The sequence below is a fragment of the Lynx rufus genome, unplaced genomic scaffold (assembly GCF_022079265.1).
Source record: "Lynx rufus isolate CCGP_SWC_20201006 ecotype Redwood Valley unplaced genomic scaffold, mLynRuf1.p SCAF_7, whole genome shotgun sequence".
Classification (NCBI taxonomy): domain Eukaryota; kingdom Metazoa; phylum Chordata; class Mammalia; order Carnivora; family Felidae; genus Lynx; species Lynx rufus.
The window spans coordinates 125,785,139-125,804,307 of record NW_025814889.1 but is presented as its reverse complement, the minus strand read 5'-3'; the positions used below and the strand labels follow the sequence as shown (position 1 = coordinate 125,804,307).

Genomic DNA, 19,169 nt, shown 5'->3' with positions numbered 1-19,169 from the left:
TGTGTCTCTGTTTCTGCAGAGTGTGGCCCAGCACTTGCCACACAGCGGGTACCCTTAAGCTGTTTGGGTTTGGGGTGAAAGGATGACAGCCAGGATTACAACTCCCATGTTTGACTTCTGGGCAAATTCTCTTTCATCATTTCACACGCACTCCCAAGGTTTTTTTTTTTTTTTTTTTTCAATACGTTTCAGCTGGTGTTGATTTGTCTTCCGGCTGTATCTGCCTGGCTCTTCTCTTCCTGACTCAGCACTTTGCTGGAAACATACTTAGAAAGGGCATTGGTGGCAGAGGCAGCAGACACATGACCACACACCGGCCTCCGTGTTCTGGAGAGCCCGTGGCATCAGCGTCTGGACTGGAGGGAGAAAGCCAGCGGGATAAGAGCAGCCAGGTCCCTCTCACAGCCCCCGCTGGTGCCTCCCTAGCCTCAGTTCCGATTCCTTCTCCGGGATTCCAAGGCTGGGGGTGGGGGAGGGGGGCTTTGGCCCCCGAAGCCTCCAAGCATGCTACTGGTTTAAATGTGACCCATGCCGGGGCGCCTGGGTGGCGCAGTCGGTTAGGCGTCCGACTTCAGCCAGGTCACGATCTCGCGGTCCGTGAGTTCGAGCCCCGCGTCGGGCTCTGGGCTGATGGCTCAGAGCCTGGAGCCTGTTTCCGATTCTGTGTCTCCCTCTCTCTCTGCCCCTCCCCCGTTCATGCTCTGTCTCTCTCTGTCCCAAAAATAAATAAACGTTGAAAAAAAAAATTAAAAAAAAAAAAAATAAATGTGACCCATGCCGCTGCACTTTGGTGTGAGCCAGGTAACTCGTTGTCCCCTCTTCTCTGCCTGATGTTGATTTGCAAAGGGCACATCTGGCATTGGAAATTATTTATCGGGCCACTGTGAGAGGGCGTGGCTTCTAAAAATATTCACATAGTCTGTTGGCAGAAAGAATGAGAGCAATGTGCCTCTTTGGGTTGCATTCCGTTCTGCGGAGAGGCCTGTTAAAGCCTCTGTGGAGTAAGCCTATGTCTACTAAAATAGACGCCCGGCATAGCAGTAATTTGCAATTAATAAAAATGGGCCAGATTCACATCCCACTCTCTGGGAGAATGGAATGCTGACAATTCCCATAGAAGGGTCCTGTAAAAATGCCTTGAAGTAAGAGGTCCAAGCACTGGGGTCAGCTCGCCTCCTCAAAGAGGGCTGGGAATTTGGTGAGCTCCCAGGGCTCAGAGTAGAGGGGCATAGGGGAGATGGCCTGTTGCCCCTGATGACAATGGACTCAAAGCGGCTGCGGACAAGAAAAGAAATTTGAATGGCTAGGGCTGAGATAGAAATCTCTGAGGCTTCACAAGGCCAAATGGGGCAGCTCAGGATATGGCCTCTGGGCTTTGATTACATGCGTGTGAGAACTCTGCATTTGTGCATTAAGTAATCTGTTCATTTGTTCACTCACCCATTTACGTGTGTGTTTGTGTATACGCGTGTCTCCGTGCGTGGCTGCATTCACTCATCTATTTCCGCACTTACTTGTTGAGCAAATTGAGTATGTCCTATGGGCAGTACATATTCGACCACAGACATGTACTAAGTTCCTACTGTGTACCTGGCCCCGTGCTGGATGCTGGGATTTAAGAGTGAACCAGAGGGCCAGGTCCTTATCTTCTCGGAGCTCGGAATCTCACAGTTGTTAAACCAGCATACTGAGCCATGAGAAGGATATAGAGGTGAGTGAGGAAGATAAGGTACTGAATTTGACCTAGAATTCCAGCTGGGGACACAAGCAACAGACGAACAGATAATAGAATGTAATTGTCTGATGGTGAGGACAGCCTGGCTTTTGCACACGTGGTTCCCTGTGTTTGGAATGCTCTTCCCACTGCTCTTTGCCTACCCCTCCTTTCAGTCTCAGCTTGAATGCCTCTTCTTTCAGGAAGCCTTCCCTGATCCTCCTTTCAAGACCAGATGGTCTTGCTGTGTGCCTCATAGTGCCCGTATAATGTGCTCTGGAAGTGCGGAGCAGGAGGTAGTGATTCTGTTAATTATAAAAGGACCAAAAAGCCTTTGCTGAGGCAGTGGTGATTGAACTGGGTTTTGAAGGATGGGTAGGAGTTTGATAGAAATGTGCTGACAGCCTTCTACAAGCGCACGGAGGCTGGGGAAGGAAAGTGATGTTCATTGAGCCTCTGCTAGAAGCCGGAGTCCTGTGCCGGACCTGCCACATGCCTTACATCATTTGGATCTCAGAATGTCTCCACTGGGGTGGGTCTGATTATCCCCATTTTACAGATGAGGAGGTTCCTGCAGCTGATATTGGCAATGGGGCTGGCTGCAAACGTAAGGCCGCCGGACTCTAAACACCCAGGCACCTGATAAATTCTGCCTTCTACCACTACGACCCAATTTTGCCCCAGATCTAGGCGAGCATCACACACGGGCACTTTTTTGGCCTTTGCTTCAGTCTGCCTTGCCTTGTCTGCAGGCAGCTTGTAGACAGTTGTTCCTGGGAGGGACTCTCCAAGAGCTGTTGGTAGCCACCGGCCAGGCTGCCGGAGTCATGATGGCCAGGGCAGCTGTGTAGGGACGCCCCAGTCGAGTGTGTGGTGAGCCGCGATGGGTTGCTCATTAGCATCCCCTGAGAAGCTGCTTCTTGGAGGTGCTCTCAGTTAAGAGCTTTCCCAGGTCACTTGGGATTGGTCATTTCCCAGCTGGTGCGGAAGCTGCCGACCTGCGGACCTCAGTGGAGCAGGGAAGGATTAACGAACCGCCTAAACTCAGTGCTGGTAAGCGGTAGGGCTGGGATTTGAACCCAAACCTTCAAACCCTTCATCCCTTACTTCTCCCGTCATGCAGAACAGCCTCCCACCCTGGGCATGCCTATTCCAGAAGTGGGTGATGGTAATTTCCCTTTGGCTCTTTGGTGGGTTTGTTTCTTAGCAAACAATTGTTAAGCAGATGAAACCACCAGCAACATCATGACAGCTGTAATCTAGAGTCTGTCGTCCCAGGACTATTCCAAGGGCTTCTCGTGCCTGTTCTTCTCTCTCACGCAGCTTTCCGAGGTGGGTTCTATTATTAGTCCCGTTTTGCAGGTGAGGAAACTGAGTGACGTGGCAGGTCCCACCCATCACCCACTAGTGCCACGTCCACGGTCAGCCCCAGATTCTTCTGATCTGTCCAGTCTGCTGCACTTCCTCTTAGACACTGCAAATGACCGTCAGACCATTGCTTCCAACACCCTCCTCGTCAGCATTTTCCCCCAGCGTTTACCCACCGGCAAGCAGATACTTCCTTTTTCATCCTGTGAGCTCGCAGCGATTATTCACAGAGACCCAGGGTTAATCGCCGCCCCTCCCCTTTAGGTACCTCATATAAGTGGACCCATATAATATTTATCCTTTGGTGTCTGGCTTGTTTCACTTAGCTGGGAGTCTTCAAGGTGCATCTGTGTTGTAGCGAGGCTATTTGGAAATGTGAATAATCACTTCCTACCGTATCTTTCTATCTTTGATTTTTATCCAGCAGGACATCCCTCTAGAATGGCTTGATAATAACAAAAACTCCAAAAATTAAGGACCTGCGTGTTGTCTTCTCAGATTCTTTTCTGGGGCCCAGGCTGAATGGGTATTGGCCCAGTGTGGGGACATGATTTTGAGCCGATACGGGGCAGAACAAGCCCATCACCAGAAAAAATTCAAAGTAGTTACCTTCTCCAAAAGTTACTGATGTGTCGGCAAAATACGACTTTAATTCGGTTATTTTTGTTTTATTATGTTTAAAATCACTATTTCCAAAATTTCAGGTTTTTCAAATTTCCCAGATTTTTTTTTATTACACGGTCTTCATGGTTTCTGCCTTTCCCTCGTATCTTCTGTGCTATTTTACTTCATATTTTTATTTTGTTCCGTTCACTTGTAAAAAATGTATTAATTTGGAAAAGGGGCCTTAAATAATTTCCTGAACTGGAAAGCCAGTATTGTTTTGAATATCGTGAGGTTGATAAAGCTATGGATACAGATTTAATGGTGGGGAGCAAATATTTATGGAGGCCCAACTCTGTGCCAATGTCTGTCCTAAGCATTTTACATACTTTTTGTCATGTAATTTTCACCATGACACTGTGGAGGTGGGTACTGTTCCTAACTATTTTATTTTATTTTATTTTAATTTTATTTTATTTTATTTTATTTTGTTTTAGAGAGAATGAGCATGAGCTGGGCAGAGGAAGAGAGAGAGAGAGAGAGAGAGAGAGAGAGAGAATCCCAAGTAGGCTCCTTGCTGTTGGTCCCGAGCCTGACACAGGGCTCGATCTCATGAACCTTGAGATCATGACCTGAGCCAAAACCAAGAGCGGGTCGCTCAACCAACTGAGCCACCCAGGCACCTCCCTACCTCCATTTTACAGATAAGAAATTGAGGCTTTGAGAAGTTTTAACCAGTGGCCATTTCTGCTCTTATAGTCGATAGACACTCCCGATGGTATGAAATCTTAGAGCTGGAGCCTAAGTTTAGGTGGTTCAAGGTTTAAGAACTGTGTGTGTGTGTGTGTGTGTGTGTGTGTGTGTGTGTGTTGATTAATATTTCTTTTCCGTTGAAGTGCCAAGAACACGGGGCTAATCTACATTTCTATAAATCTTCTGTCAGTGGCAATGACAGTTTTACTGGGCAAGGCTGATAAGCATCAGTCTGAGAGGACGGGAGGGGTCCCTAACATAAACATGCTTCTCAGGACAGCTGCACAGAAAGCAAGGGCGCCCAGACTTAGAGAAGTCTGGTGCGAGTGTGTGCGTGCAGGGATTTGCACGCCATGGTGGTAGGTGCCTCTCACGCATGTATTTGGCAACCGTGGACATCGCGGGGTAGGAAGGGGATATGTTTTCCTCGGGACGCACACTGCGCTGTGTCTGCACCTTGCCTTGGCTGCAGTTGCAGAGGCCGAAGCCCTGGGACTTTGGGGCAGGCCCCAGGGCATCCAGCCATTCCCTTCCTTTCCTGATCCACAGGGCACACTTCATAAGCTTCCAACCAACTTCCTGCAAGCAAATCGGAGGCCTTGATAAGAAAGTGGAATTCAGGGCAATTAAGTGCAATGTGAGCCCAGAGAATGTGTTTTCTGAGCGTGGTTATACACCAGCTGCTTTCAATGACATTCCATTCATTCATTCAGGGACAACTTTTAGAAAATAGCCTTATTCTGGGGGCTGCATTCAAGACAGAGCCTCAGCGCCACTGGGGCCAGGCTGAGCTCTGGGCATGTGAATCACTCAGCCTATTATAAGCCCCAAATGGAAATCGGCTTGGAGAATGGCAGAAGCTCAGCTCGGAAGGCTGGGGTGAAGCTTGCAGATTATCCGGGGGTGGTCTTGTGCACGCAGTGGACTGAAGCTTTAGAGGCACGGGGTTTCCATGGCCGCCTACTAGTCAGCTCTCCTGAGATGCATCACCTCGTCTCCTTAAACCCGTTTCCTCATCTGTTTAAAGAATTGTGTTTAAATATCCATAACATGAAATTTGCCACTTTAGCCATCTTTTTAGCTGCACAGTTCAGTGGCATGAAGTACATTTGCATTGTTGTGTAAATGGGGTTTTGGATGAGATTAGAGAAGGGGAAAGTGCTCAGAACAGTGCTCGATACTTGGAGGTTGTTCAGTAAGTGGTGCAAGTTTCTTCCCCTCCTTCCCCTTCCCCTTCTTCTTCTCTTTCCTCTTTCCTTCCTTCCTTTTCCCCTTCTCTCCCTCCTTCTCCACCTCCTCCTCCACCTTCTTCATTTTTCTATTAATTACCTTGTGCTTTTCAAAACATTTTGCCTATTGGCGTGACAAGTATTCGTTGGGTGGGGAGGGAAGACGTGGAACATGCAACCTGCCTCGGGGACTGGAGTCTCACAGGCAAGGGGAAGTTATATATACGGCATGTGTGTATACATACGTACATAAATGTACATTATCTGTATATATGGGTGTGTATTTATGTGATGTATATATTTATGCATGATGCACACACATGTACACACACAGAGAAGAGTACTGCCATAGAGGGTAATGAAACCAGGACAGAAGACAGTGATTCTAAGGGATGTGCCATACCAGAGAACCAGGGTTGGGTAAAACATGTGCGTGGAGCTTGAAGACTTTAAGGTTTACATTCATGTTCTCATCTGGATTGATTGATTTTTTTTTTTTTTTAATTCTCACAATAAGCCTGTGATCCAGAACAGGAAAGGATCCTGGGTTCCCATTTTCTGGTGGTTCAACTCAGAGTAGCTAAGGGACCTGTTCCATGTCGCACAGAGGGCTGGCGGCAGAGGTTGGCCTGATTGTACAATGACTCAAAATCCAGGGCTCCGGGTCCGTTTCATCTAGGGTCACAAGGTTTGGCAAAATATGGTTCTGGTCAGAGTGCGGGCAGATGAAAATGCCGGGGTATCAGCGGCACTGGTCGTGGTTTTCCAACGTGTGATACGCTCTGTGGGTGCAGAGTGAGTTTAGCTGGGCCACAGATGGGCGGTTTCCAGATTAATAGTTGTGTACTTCGTTGTGCATCAGAAACATCAAGCCAGTGATTTCCTGGGTGTTTCTCAGGGCAGGCCTAAACTGCAGTGAAGATAAAGGCCACGTGGGGAGTAATTTTGAGTAAGTAAGAGAGCATGTAGTGGGCGGATGTGACAGAGTTGTGGTGGGTGGCAGGGACTGCAGCTGGGAGTCCCTGGCCCGGTCCTGTGGACTCCTTCCTTTATGAAGACTAAGGACCGGAGAGAGAATGGTGACCCAGCTGCAGACCCACGCAGGCGCCCTCGTGCTCAGATGATCTAATGCAGACATTCACTGGGACACTAACAGGCCCCCCTTGGCCTTGCTTCTCTTTGTAGATTGCTGACTTTGGGCTTTCCAACCTGTACCAGAAGGACAAGTTCTTGCAAACGTTTTGCGGGAGCCCGCTCTACGCGTCTCCTGAGATTGTCAATGGGAGACCTTACCGGGGGCCAGAGGTGAGCAAGCTGCTGGTGTGTGGGGGGGGTGGAGGTGGGGGAGGAAAGGGAGGAGGGAGGGCGAGAATTGGATCTAAGCAATACTTAAGAACAAACAAACAAAAAAGCATGCCACGCAAGAAGACTTTTCCTTATATGATTATAAAAGCCATAATGTAGACACCTGGGAGAAAATTTGAGAAATCCAGAAGATAAAGTTACCTTAGCATTTTTGTGACTTCTCTTTTAGACTTTTTTCCAATGTAGATCTCTGCATTTCAAAAAATAATTGCAGTCATTATGTATATGTGTATACATATGTGTGTCTGGCTTTTTATTAGCTTAAAATCATATTGTGACATTTTCTAAATTTGTTATTACTTAAAAGCGTGGTTTCTGACAAAGACATGTTTTATTGTACGAATATACCATAACTTAATCACTTCCCTAGATTTAGACAGATTGTTTTTAGTTTTTCCCTGTTAGAACAAATCAAAAAACAAACCCCCAAACCCCTAACTCTGCAGTGACTGTCTTTTAGCATGTATTTTTGACAGCATGTATTTTTGATTAAGGAATTACAGTTTTAACTGCACCTTCTAATTCACGAGAAATGTGTTTATTTCTTTATATGCCTAAAGGCTCTCAGGGCCACTGTGAGAGATGCGTATGTGTAAATGCTATTTTGAAAATGCGTGAGTTGTGAGTGATTATTCTCTTTAAAAGGAAGGTTCTCTTTATGGAGAGATCCACCCGCTGGTTATCCCTTAAATAGCAGCTGCTCAGTGGGTTGAAATGTTTCCTTCCAAATATTTATCTGTTTGAGAGTGTTTGAAGGCAGGGCTGAAGGGTGAAAGAAGGATGCCAAGGCCCCCTACCAATTGTAGTGAAGAGAAAGTCTTTCTAAAATAAGAGTGTAAGGAAGGAGCATCAGACTCAATTTACGAACCTCTAAAAACCTGACACACTACATTTACCAGAGGTAATAAATGCTTCTTTGATCTTCGATGATCTCTTTCCAAGGTTCTAAGCTGGCAGCCTGCGATCTGGCCAGCAAGCAGGCTTTATTTGGCCACATTAGTCTTTCTAAAAGAAAATTGACCAAACCTTTAATAATTGGGAGATTTCACATCAAAGTCCAGTTTCTGACTTCTCCTGAAAAACCAGAGGGTCTGGCAGTGCTGGGCTCGCCTGGCTATGTGGAAGCAGTTTGCCAAGGGGAGGCTGCCTCTGTAAGGTGGATCAATGCACTCTACAGTTTGTCTCCGTCCCCAGTGCTCCACGTCGTACCCCAGATTCTCTCTTGCTTTGTTCATGTTTGTTGCGTGCCTGGCTCTCGTAAGCTTTTGAGTCTTTAGCCCCTGACCCATCTGAAGAAGGTGCAGGAAGGAATTGATTCCTGGATTCAGAGTGAAGGGTCCTATGGCCCCGTCTTGTACCCATCACGTTGGCAGAGAGGGGCTCTGGGGAAATATCGTTTGGCTTTCTTATGCCTCAGTAGTCTCATCTGTCAAATGGGGTTGAATATAATCCAGGCCTTACCTATTTCACATTATACTGAGGATCCAAGAAGATAATCTTTTTAAGAAAATTCTCACGTAGATTGGTACTGTCGGTCTCTTTTGGAAATGGAAAGGTCAGGCTCTGAAGCAGCCCACAGCTGCCTTGCCTATAGTTGTCAGGCTGCGGGCGGGAACCTGTCTGCCAGGGGCTATGTTCAGTTCCTGGGGTCGTTGTGGGTGGCTGCTCACAGGCAGTGAGGCCGATGGATTGGAAGGCATCCTGGAACCTGCTTCTGAGCTCCTGTATACCCCGTCTCTCTGCTCCAGGTGGACAGCTGGGCCCTGGGCGTGTTGCTTTACACCCTCGTTTATGGAACGATGCCCTTCGATGGTTTCGATCACAAAAACCTCATTCGGCAGATCAGCAGTGGAGAGTACCGGGAGCCCACGCAGCCCTCAGGTGCGGTGCCCTGGGAGGGTCAGAGGTCGAGCGGGAGTGGTTGGCTGTCCTGCCTTTGCTCACACTTGCTGCTTCTGTTTGAATGCCTATAAGGAGTCTCCTGTTTTTCCTCTTCAGGTTTTTGCCTTTTGGCAAAGCTGGCTTGATAACGCTGCTCTGCCCAAACCTTCCCAAATGGAATTTCTAGAGCAAATGCTCTATACAGTAGGCAGGCTGAGAGTCCTGCTTACGCGAACCTGGGCAAGTCCCTTACCATTTGGATTTAGTCTCTCCACTGTTAATTAAAATTTTGGAAGAGGGGCGCCTGGGTGTCTCAGTCGATTAAACGTCTGACTTCGGCTCAGGTCATGATCTCATGGCTCATGAGGTCGAGCCCTGCATCGGACTCTGTGCTCACAGCCCGGAGCCTGGAGCCTGCTTTTGGATTCTGTGTCTGTCTCTCTCTGCCCCTCCCCAACTCATGCTCACTGTCTCTCTCTCTCTCTCTCTCAAAAATGAGTAAACATTAAATTTTTTTTTTTTTAATTTTGGAAGAGCTATCCTATGAAGTCCTTTCTAGCCCATGCAGTCATATAAACCACCTTCAACTAGACTCAGTGCCAGGAGGGTGGCAACCGCTCTTTTTCACTGCTGTGCCCCGGGGGCATGTGGTATGGCGCTTGGCTTCATTTATTGCATCATTTATTGCTATAGCAACTCTACCCCTCCCCCCACCACTCCAAGTAAATTGGTGGTTTATTTTCTTTCTTTCTTTCTTTCTTTTTTATACTGGAAATTGGCTAAGATGATAGATTTCAGATGCTCTCATCACACACACACACACACACACACACACACACACACACTATGTCAGGAGATGAATTAATTGGTTTGTAGTAATCATTTAATCATGTGTATGTATACCAATCATGTTATACGCCTTAAATATATCCAATTTTTAAATTTTTGCCTCACCAGTTGTCCTGTAAGAGACAGCACTAACAAATTCAGCTGAGCTGAATATACAAAAGCAGGGGACATTTACTCTTATAAAATAAGGCATTCTCTCATGAGTTATAGTTACCGATCAGAAGTGAGAGAAGAACTATACACACCTCGAGAAATAGTAGCTACGTAAGGGTTTAGAAGGAGCTGGGTCTCTAATATTCTTACTCACGAACAATTATCAAAACGCATCCAGCTAGTGGTTTCTGAATTAGCTCTTTTCTCTGTATGTTTAGGATGAAAATAGATGAGCTGGGTCATGAAGGATTCTGAATGTTTCTTCTTTCATGAAGTTTTTCCGATCTGTTTTACTACTTTGGATAACAAATCTAATTCAATTCCTGATTTTTCTTCTCATATCAAAGTAAAATGGAATCACAAAATAAAATCTTGAGTAATCAATAAAAAAAAAAATTCGGTGGTTTAAACAACAACTAGGTACCGTATCTCTCGATTCCCTGGGTTGGCTAGAGCTCTCCTGGCCGTGCTTGGGTTTCTCCTACAGTTGCATTCAGATGGCCACCTGGCTGGGTCTGGTTGTATGACCCCTGCTCACTGCCCTTCCACGTGGGCTCCCCTCCACGAAGTCCCTCCCCAGGCCTCTCTCTCTAGGAGGAAGCCTAGACTTCTAACATGACAGCTCAGGGCTCTTAAGACAGAGAAAGAAGAAGCTTCCAGGCCTTTTTCATGTCAGCACCGGGAAGCCAGATAATGTCACTTCTGCCATGTTCTGTGGGTCAAAGCAGCCAAGGTCATAAGCTTCATCCCTTGATAGGAGAAGGTCATGTGTGGATGGAAAGTCTGTGCACATCTTTGAAATGTAGTTAACACAGACCTTCATAGATAGACATGCTATACACACACGCACACACACACACACACACACACACACACACACACACAATGGATTCTCATTCTTCCCAGTAGTTACGTTCTACAAAGTTGCTCTGAGCACTGAGGTAGTGAATACTGAAGCACGACTCTGAGAGGAAATACAGGGTTCAATCTCTGGTCACAATATTTTTGTCAACTGATGAGCATATGATCTTGTTTTATGTATATTTCTGTTTAAAGATACCTCATTTGAAATATCTTATTGGCTCATTAACATCAAACTCATAGCCAACAGCGCTATGACTCCTATCTGAATGAAGCCTATCTAACACACGTATTTTCTCCATAAGGTGTGTCACAGCCTTCTCGAACTTAAGAACCATAGACAGTGCTTTAGCACTATGGTGGGGGGGGGCCATTTTACACGGTGAAATCACCAAAAAACAAGGACAAAAATATGGAAAAAAATGGACTATTACAGGCTGTCAAAAGTACACATTTTTACAGTATGAGGGTGGAAACAAGAAGGCAGGGCGTCATCGCCTCCTTCGAACTCAGCTGGGAACACACATACAGGCTGGGGGTGACTCAAATTTTTGCCACTTTGCAAATGTATACAAATGACAGGGAGAGTGGCCGGGTATTGGTTTTGGGGTTACAAATCCATTTTAGTGAGCAGGAGAATTGAGAATATAGAATCTGTGAAGAATGAGGGTTGACTCTTGACTACTGTGTTATACATATATGTATATATGTAGATGCTTATTTATTTATTTATTTATTTATTTATTTAAATAGGCCAGCCTGGTGTTTTTTTTTTTTTTTTTTTTTTAAGAAATTTCCAGGTGACGCTCACGGTGGTCTTATTTGCCTCATCGGCTAACCAACACACAAACACAGTTCCTGGCACATTGCAGGAATTTAGAAGATATTTCCTGAATGTCTGAAGGGAACGATCATCCTGTTACTTTTCAGGGGCGTCGCTCACCCCTGGTCTCATTGCCTGGCCCCCACCAGCTACTCATTAGCCTACACAAGCAGCTGAGGGGGAGGTGGGGCCTGGGAAGTTTAGGTCCTTCCCAGGATCTAATTCAACTCCCATTGGGGGAAGCACAGTTTGATCTGAAAAGTCAATTTATAAGCTGTGAGAGTCAGTTGGTTCCTGTGGCCTCCTCAACATCCCTTTGGGCCTTTCCCCTAATCGTCTGGCAGGAGAGATTTGCACACGGTATGTCTCAGCCAGGCTATAAGCAGATAGCAGATCTAGATGAGCTCTCGGATCTGACAGCTCGGTAGGTGACAGCTTATGTCAGAGAGGGAGAGGAGGTGAGCTCACTGGGTGTGGGTCTCAGAACCTGGCCAAGGCCCGGGGTCAGGCCAGCCTTGGGGATGGCCCCTCTCCCTGCCCAGGTATGCCAGATGTGAGCCCCTCTCCACCCTTCTCTGTCTTTCCTTCTCTGATGAGGAGCCTTTTTCTCACCATCCCAGCCCTCAGTTTCCTTTTCATGCGGACACACTTTCCCCATGACCTTGAGCATGGTGTGTTTCCGCGAGCCTACCTTGGAGGTCGAAAGAAAAGCCTCGGTAACCTCCACCTGTTTTCCCTTTTGGTAAAACGATAGCCACCGAAGGAATGGTGGGGCCTGCTTGGGGCCGGGTCTGGAATCTGTTCTGGTTACCTGGACTTCCCCATTTAATGAAGATCTGAGCTGATGGAGAGCTTGGTAGTTCTAGGACGTTCCTTTATTTCTATGGAAAAACGTGCCAAGATGTGACAATGCACTGGCCTGTGGTTCTGCGTCCTGATGATGCTTTTGATGTACTGTCTGGAAGACATTGGCTCCCATTCCCTGGTGGGGTCTCCTTACCCCTACAGTGGTGGCCCCGTCAAGGCCAAAGGCTTCCGTGCGACGTATCATTCTTCTTCTCTTGTCCCACAGACGCTCGAGGACTCATTCGGTGGATGCTGATGGTGAACCCCGATCGCCGGGCCACCATTGAGGACATCGCCAACCACTGGTGGGTGAACTGGGGCTACAAGAGCAGTGTCTGTGACTGTGACGCACTGCACAACTCCGAGTCACCGCTCTTGGCTCGCATTATCGACTGGCATCACCGTTCCACGGGGCTGCAGGCTGAGGCTGAAGCCAAAATGAAGGGCCTGGCCAAACCCGGGGCCTCAGAAGTCATGCTGGAGCGGCAGCGGTCACTGAAAAAGTCCAAGAAAGAGAATGACTTTGCCCAGTCTGGCCAGGACTCGGTGCCCGAAAGCCCATCCAAGCTGAGCTCCAAGAGGCCCAAAGGGATCCTGAAGAAGCGGAGCAACAGTGAACATCGCTCCCACAGCACGGGCTTCATCGAAGGCGTGGTCAGCCCTGCCTTGCCCTCTGCTTTCAAGATGGAGCAGGACTTGTGTCGGACTGGTGTGCCCCTCCCAAGCTCCCCCGAGGCAGAGGTGCCGGGTAAACTCAGCCCCAAGCAGTCGGCCACGATGCCCAAGAAGGGCATCTTGAAGAAGACCCAGCAGAGAGAATCGGGGTACTATTCGTCCCCAGAGCGCAGCGAATCTTCCGAGCTGTTGGACAGTAATGATGGGCTGGGCAGCAGCATCCCATCCCCCAGCCCCCCAGACCCAGCCAGGGGCACTTCCCACAGCCTCTCCTGCCGCAGGAAGGGCATCTTGAAACACAGCAGCAAGTACTCAGCAGGGACCATGGACCCGGCCCTCGTCAGCCCCGAAATGCCCACACTGGAATCCTTGCTGGAGCCCGGCGTCCCCGCCGAAGGCCTCTCCCGGAGCTACAGCCGGCCCTCCAGCGTCATCAGTGACGACAGCGTCCTGTCCAGCGACTCCTTCGACTTGCTGGACTTGCAGGAGAATCGCCCTGCCCGCCAGCGCATCCGCAGCTGCGTCTCTGCTGAAAACTTCCTCCAGATCCAGGACTTTGAGGGGCTCCAGAACCGGCCGCGGCCCCAGTACCTGAAGCGGTACCGGAACCGGCTGGGGGACAGCAGCTTCTCCCTCCTCGTGGACATGGATGATGTGACTCAGGTCTACAAGAAAGCGCTGGAGATCTGCAACAAGCTTAACTAGCTCCCCAGGGTGCAGGGGGTGGGTTGTGGGTGGGTTTTGGGGGAGGAGTGGGAGCAATGACTTGTGCTTGTGAGCTGGTTACCTCTTTGCTGGCCATGATGATAGACTGAAAAAGGATTGGTACCATCTTGCTTGGCCAAGTCCGCAGCCTTGCGCCAGCACCTGAAAGGGAGAAGTGGGTTCTCTGCCAGTCCTGCCAGCTGCCAGTCAGAATTTGGGTCCGAATTGGCATTTACTTTGCAGCACCTCTCGGAGGACCGGCTGTCCGGGGGAGGTGGTGGTGGCCAGCGCTAAGAGGGTGGGGAGGAAGCATATGGGAGCGGGGGCGTTTCCCTAAACATCATCCAAATGCTTCTGGAGGAGGGGCAAGAGAGCCTGGGGCCGTCTGCTTGGGGTGAGCTCAGAGCTTGCTTCTCTCCTCCTCCCATTGGCAGGCTTGGTCTGACTGCATGGGGTCGGCAAGTAGATTTCAGCAACCTGAAGTTGAGTCAGTGATTTGTTGATAGTGGCTGCTGGGGGTGCTGGTTCGAGTCGCCTAGGCACAATGGGAAGGAGTGTCGTGATTGAACCGCAGTGGTGCCATGGGATTGGAAAGAGAGGGTGGTAGTGCCCAAGCCACGTGGTCGCCATCCTGGACCCAGCTCAGCCCTGGGAGTGTTGGGTCAAGGCATCCTGTGGGCTCTGTGTTTGTCCTTCATGCCGCTAGTGTGACCTTTGTTAATTTGCTAGTCTACCTGGAATGGAAGACAGGGCTTCGGTCAGAGGAGAATGCTCTGAACACTGCTAAGGACTTAGAAGAGTCAGCCCGTGGTGATTTGGGGGCTTTTTTTGCCGTCTGCCACTTCTTTCCTGATGTCTGCCTTGCTCTTCAGCACAGCCTTCCGAGGATGGACAGGGAAAAAGTTGGTGGCATCAGAGGTCAAACCATGGTGTGTACTGAGCTCGGGACCCTCTGTGGTCTTTGGGCAGATGAATGGAAATTGATCCTCACCAGCAAGGGGGCAACTTGTCGCTTTCTTTAACATCTCACTGTTAACTGGAATGCTGCCTCTGGGGTTCTCACCTGCACGAATTGGATGTGATGTTGCCATAGGAGTCACGGGCTCAACCATTTACCCTGTTTACTAATAGCAGATGGGTTCCCATCCACCGAGTGTGGAATCCACAGAGGCAGGTGAGTTTGCTTCCAGGGAGTTTGTGTTTGGTGGGATATTTGGATGAGAAAAGGAAGTTAGGCAGAAGGTACTCCCTCTCCTCCCCCCACCCCCCCGCCCATATCTAAGTATTCTGTCATGGGTTTGAACTCCTAGGCTTTGGGGGAAAAGAAAGCTGAATCCATTCAAATGAATAAGGTGTTGAAAGAGCAGAGTGGGTTGGGAGAAAGCGTACAGGAGAGGGAACATTTCCCAAGGAGCCATCCAGATGGTTCTGGAGGAGGTAGGAAAGAGGTGTAGCAGGACTCTTCGGTTAAAAAGTAATATAACTAAGTATTTAACTTCTGGACCCCCAGACTGCCGGTGGTAAGATGTCAGTCTCACAGTGGGACATCTTCAGATACTGGGTATGGAATTCGTGGTTTCTTTGGGGAATTTGGGATGACTTCAGATCCTACTGGCCTGGGAAAATTGAACCCTTTGATGCAAGATGGCCAACCTCTGGTAGCCACATAGATATATAAGGAGGACTAGTCTTGGGGGTATTTTTGGGGAAACCAATAGACAGTCGTTCATAAAGAGATGAGAAAGAATTCACCTTAAGGCACTGAGAACAATCATTGGAATGAAACTGCCCTTTTCTTGAGGAGATGGCTCCAGTTGTCCCCTGTCGCTAGCTCTGGGGTTGTGGCTTGTGCGTGCCTTCAGGTTGAGCTGAGTGGTGCATTACGGGAAGCTTCTCGATTTTCTTTCCTTCAATGCCGCCTCCTTCCTGAACTCCAGTATAGGTTCAAAGGGAAAAAAATCTGTAGATAGCTAATTGTGTGTGGGGGATGTGTGGGTGCATGGAGGGCATCCTGCAGCCTGTGAGCTCCCCACTCCATGTCTCATTTCATGCAACCTTTTCTAAACAGCCTATACTGCCACACTGCTGGTCCGTCATGCGTGGCAGCTCGGCCAGCCTAGTTGGTGGCTGTCAGTATGACTTAGGGTATGACACCGACGAAGGTATAGCGCCTACCTACTGGTTGATGTGTTTTTTCCTTTTGCCAAGTGATTGCATTTGTTTAATATTTTCCTTCCTTCTAAAATGACACTATTAAGGAACATCACTCTGCTTCTCCCCCTCCCCCCAAAGCCCCACACCTGCATGTTCTCTTTTGTCAATAAACACCAACAGTGGGTTGTGGCAAAGACAGCCTCCACTCAGAGGCGGAGGTTCTGAGCTGAGTCCTGCTGTGCTGCTAACCAGTCGATGGCCTTAGGCACCTGCAGTGTTTTGAGGGCTAAATTCTCCCTTCAGCGAGGGCTGGAGGGGTGGATTAGCCAGTCTCTCAGGCCCTGCCTGCTTCCGACATTCTGCTAACGTCCTGTGATTCTAGATGCCGTGTTGACTGTGTCCTTTCAAGGAAAACCTTGGAATAGAGAGAAGAGCTCTTGACGAGCAGCTTCCCTGCTTCCTGATTAAGTCCTATCATCCCTACCAGTCAATCCCCAACCAAGGAAGTCATGCTCGATTCATTTCCATGGAATTTACAGGTGAGAGACACTTTCATGACCTGGTGGACCAAGCAGGAGAATCCATGTCAGCTGTCCTGGTCCTTTCCCTGCCTCTGTGGGCCTCTCGGTGTCTTAGTTTACACATCTGCCAAAGGAGTAGAATTATACTTCTTTTTACAGGTAAATTTTAAGGCATGATCAGTTTTCAGGAAGTGCTTCAAGACCCTAGGCGAAATGAAAATGCTAAGTGCTCTCTGACTTTCCATCCCTGTTATAAGGTGCTGCTTCTTCAGATGATGGGGAGCCCTTTGCGGGGGGTGGGGAATTCAGGTGAGTGTTGCTCTGGCCTGCTGTCTTGAGTACAAATGTGAATGATCGACTGACTGCTTATTGCCAAACTGGAAATGTTTTGTAGGGATTTACTGGCATGGTATCATTCCTAGAAGAAGAAAAAAAAAAAAAAAGAGAGAGAGAGAGAGAGAAACTTGACTGCACATTTTTTTTTTTTTAAATCCGTGTTGTGACTTTTATTTAATTTCTATTTTTTTTGGTAATAAAAAGTTGACTTTTTTATTTGAATTTGTCTTTTTTTATTTATTGGTCTGAAAGGCATTTCAAAGGTATTATAATAATATATTGGTGTAATTTAATTGGTGCAACATGCTTTATGGCTCCAGTCAAAATTGGTTTTCATTCATTTGATTGGTTTGAGCCCAGAACAGCCTACAGGGGGGGAAAAAGCTGGATAACCACCCAAAGTGTGTGTATTTTCATTGGAAACTGATTTTTGTTTTGTTTTTCATTTTTCGTTTTGTTTTGTTTCCGTTTTTATTTTTTAAATTAAATAAATTGCAATGAACTGAACCGAACTGGGACCTTGCTTCTTTATTTGGTTGTTTTCCTCTGAGTTAATTAAGTGACAGACTGGGTGTAAGTAGCAGAAACCCACCCAAGCTAGCTGAAACACAAAAGGGGAATTTATTTGAAGTTTTTGGAGAAGGAAATGCAGCTGGAACCAGAACTGGAGCAGTAGGGGCCAAGAGAACTCCAGGCCCTTTTATTCTGCCCTTCTTTGCACACCGGCTTTCTTCTTCTCCTCCTTTTGTAACCTTGCTTTCTCCCTGATTTTATGACTTACCCCATACCTTGCAGGTAGTCTCAGTTCTGGGTTCCAGAAGAGACTACCGGCCCGGTTCCTTCAAACTGGACTGGAGTGAGAAAAGGAATAATAAACAAGTAAACAAATAACCCACCCAAATTATAGATTGTAATAATTACTATGAAGGATATGGATAGGGTACAGAGATAGAGAATTAAGGGAGGGGGTACCTTTTATAGAAAGAATAGTCAGGGAAGGTATCTCTCTGAAGAGGTGACATTTGGTAAGAGATTGGAAGAAGAACTAGTTCTATGAAGAGGGAGCATTCTAGACAAAGGGAATAGTATATGCAAAGGCCCTGGGGTCTTCAAAACAGAGCTTTACAGGGTTAATTTCTGGCCCATTGGCATAGGACAATCCTGGTCCCGGGAGTGTGGTGTTTTGCTAAACGTATGTGGTCAGGTTCTAACGTGGACTGGCTGCGATCATTTAGGACTCTGTGTACCCTTAATTACAAATGGCCGCCTCCTTTGACAGGTGGTCCCCAGATGAGATACATGCCATGACGTGCGATTTTAAATAAGAATATGTTTCCACTGCAGAAAAATCACTGCCAATTTATTGAAATTTATGGAGAAGATGTTTTTAATCCGCAGAATCATGCAAAGCTTGGGGCATGGAAGCAGAGCAACAGTAGTGCTCTATGAAGACCAGAAAGTTCAGACGAAGGGTTTCATGTCACAAAACCTGCCCCATGCTGTCACAACCATCTAGTTCCGGTGGGAAATTGGGGGGGGGGAATTGGCAGTCAATGTTTTTAAATTATGACAATTATTTTCCTAGTGAAGGAAAATTTATGGTGCTCGTCTCCACCTGACTGGGAATGTGCATTGCGTCACGACCCGCTAGTTTCCCCATCCAGCCCCTGTGCTGGTTTTCATTTGTGAATTAGTCGGGATAGGCTATGTTATGCTAAAGTAACAAGTCCCGAAATGTCAGTGGCTCAATATGATCAACGATTATCTCTTACTGTCACCAAGTCCAAAACATGTGGGGCAGCTCTCTTTGTCATGTCTTCTCCACACAGGCGCTCAGGGATCTGAGCTTCCTCCATCCTGTGGGTCCGCCATCTTGGGGTCCTCCATGTCTAGCTCTGCAAATGAGGGATAGAGAGACCACAAGTGAGGACCTTTTAAGGGTCAGGCCTGAATGTGTATACATCACGTGTACCCTCCTCCCGTTGGCCACAACTCAGTCACCTGACTCCAACCTAATTTCCCGGGTAGTCTTTGAGCCTATAATACTTAAAAAGTGGAAAATAAAATGGAGTCAGATGGGCACATAACAACGGCTCTTCCACAGCTTACGTCTGGTCTCCACAGGGAGGTCCAGCACAAAGAAAAGTCATTTCTGTTGATATTAACTGAGTGCTTACGGTGCCGCAGGCAGTGTGCTTACCCTTTACGTACATCATCCCTTTTAATGCTCCTTTAATGTTTCAATGTTTCCTGATCTCCATTTTTAAAGATGAGGAAACGGTGTTGGAGACGTGCAGCATCTTGCCTGAGTCACCCAACTATTGAATGTGGAG

The 19,169-nt window shown here is 47.6% G+C and overlaps 1 protein-coding gene across 1 annotated transcript in view; it reads left to right on the top strand.

Annotated features, from left to right (window-relative positions):
- NUAK1 (NUAK family kinase 1) overlaps positions 1 to 13,839 on the top strand; it is a 69,950-nt gene extending 56,111 nt beyond the window's left edge. The window contains exons 5-7 of the mRNA XM_047066169.1: positions 6,853 to 6,972; positions 8,781 to 8,913; positions 12,672 to 13,839. Coding sequence (XP_046922125.1) covers positions 6,853 to 6,972; positions 8,781 to 8,913; positions 12,672 to 13,825 — 1,407 coding nt within the window. The 3' untranslated portion in view covers positions 13,826 to 13,839. The remainder of the gene's footprint in view (positions 1 to 6,852; positions 6,973 to 8,780; positions 8,914 to 12,671) is intronic.
- The last annotated feature ends 5,330 nt before the right edge of the window (positions 13,840 to 19,169 follow it).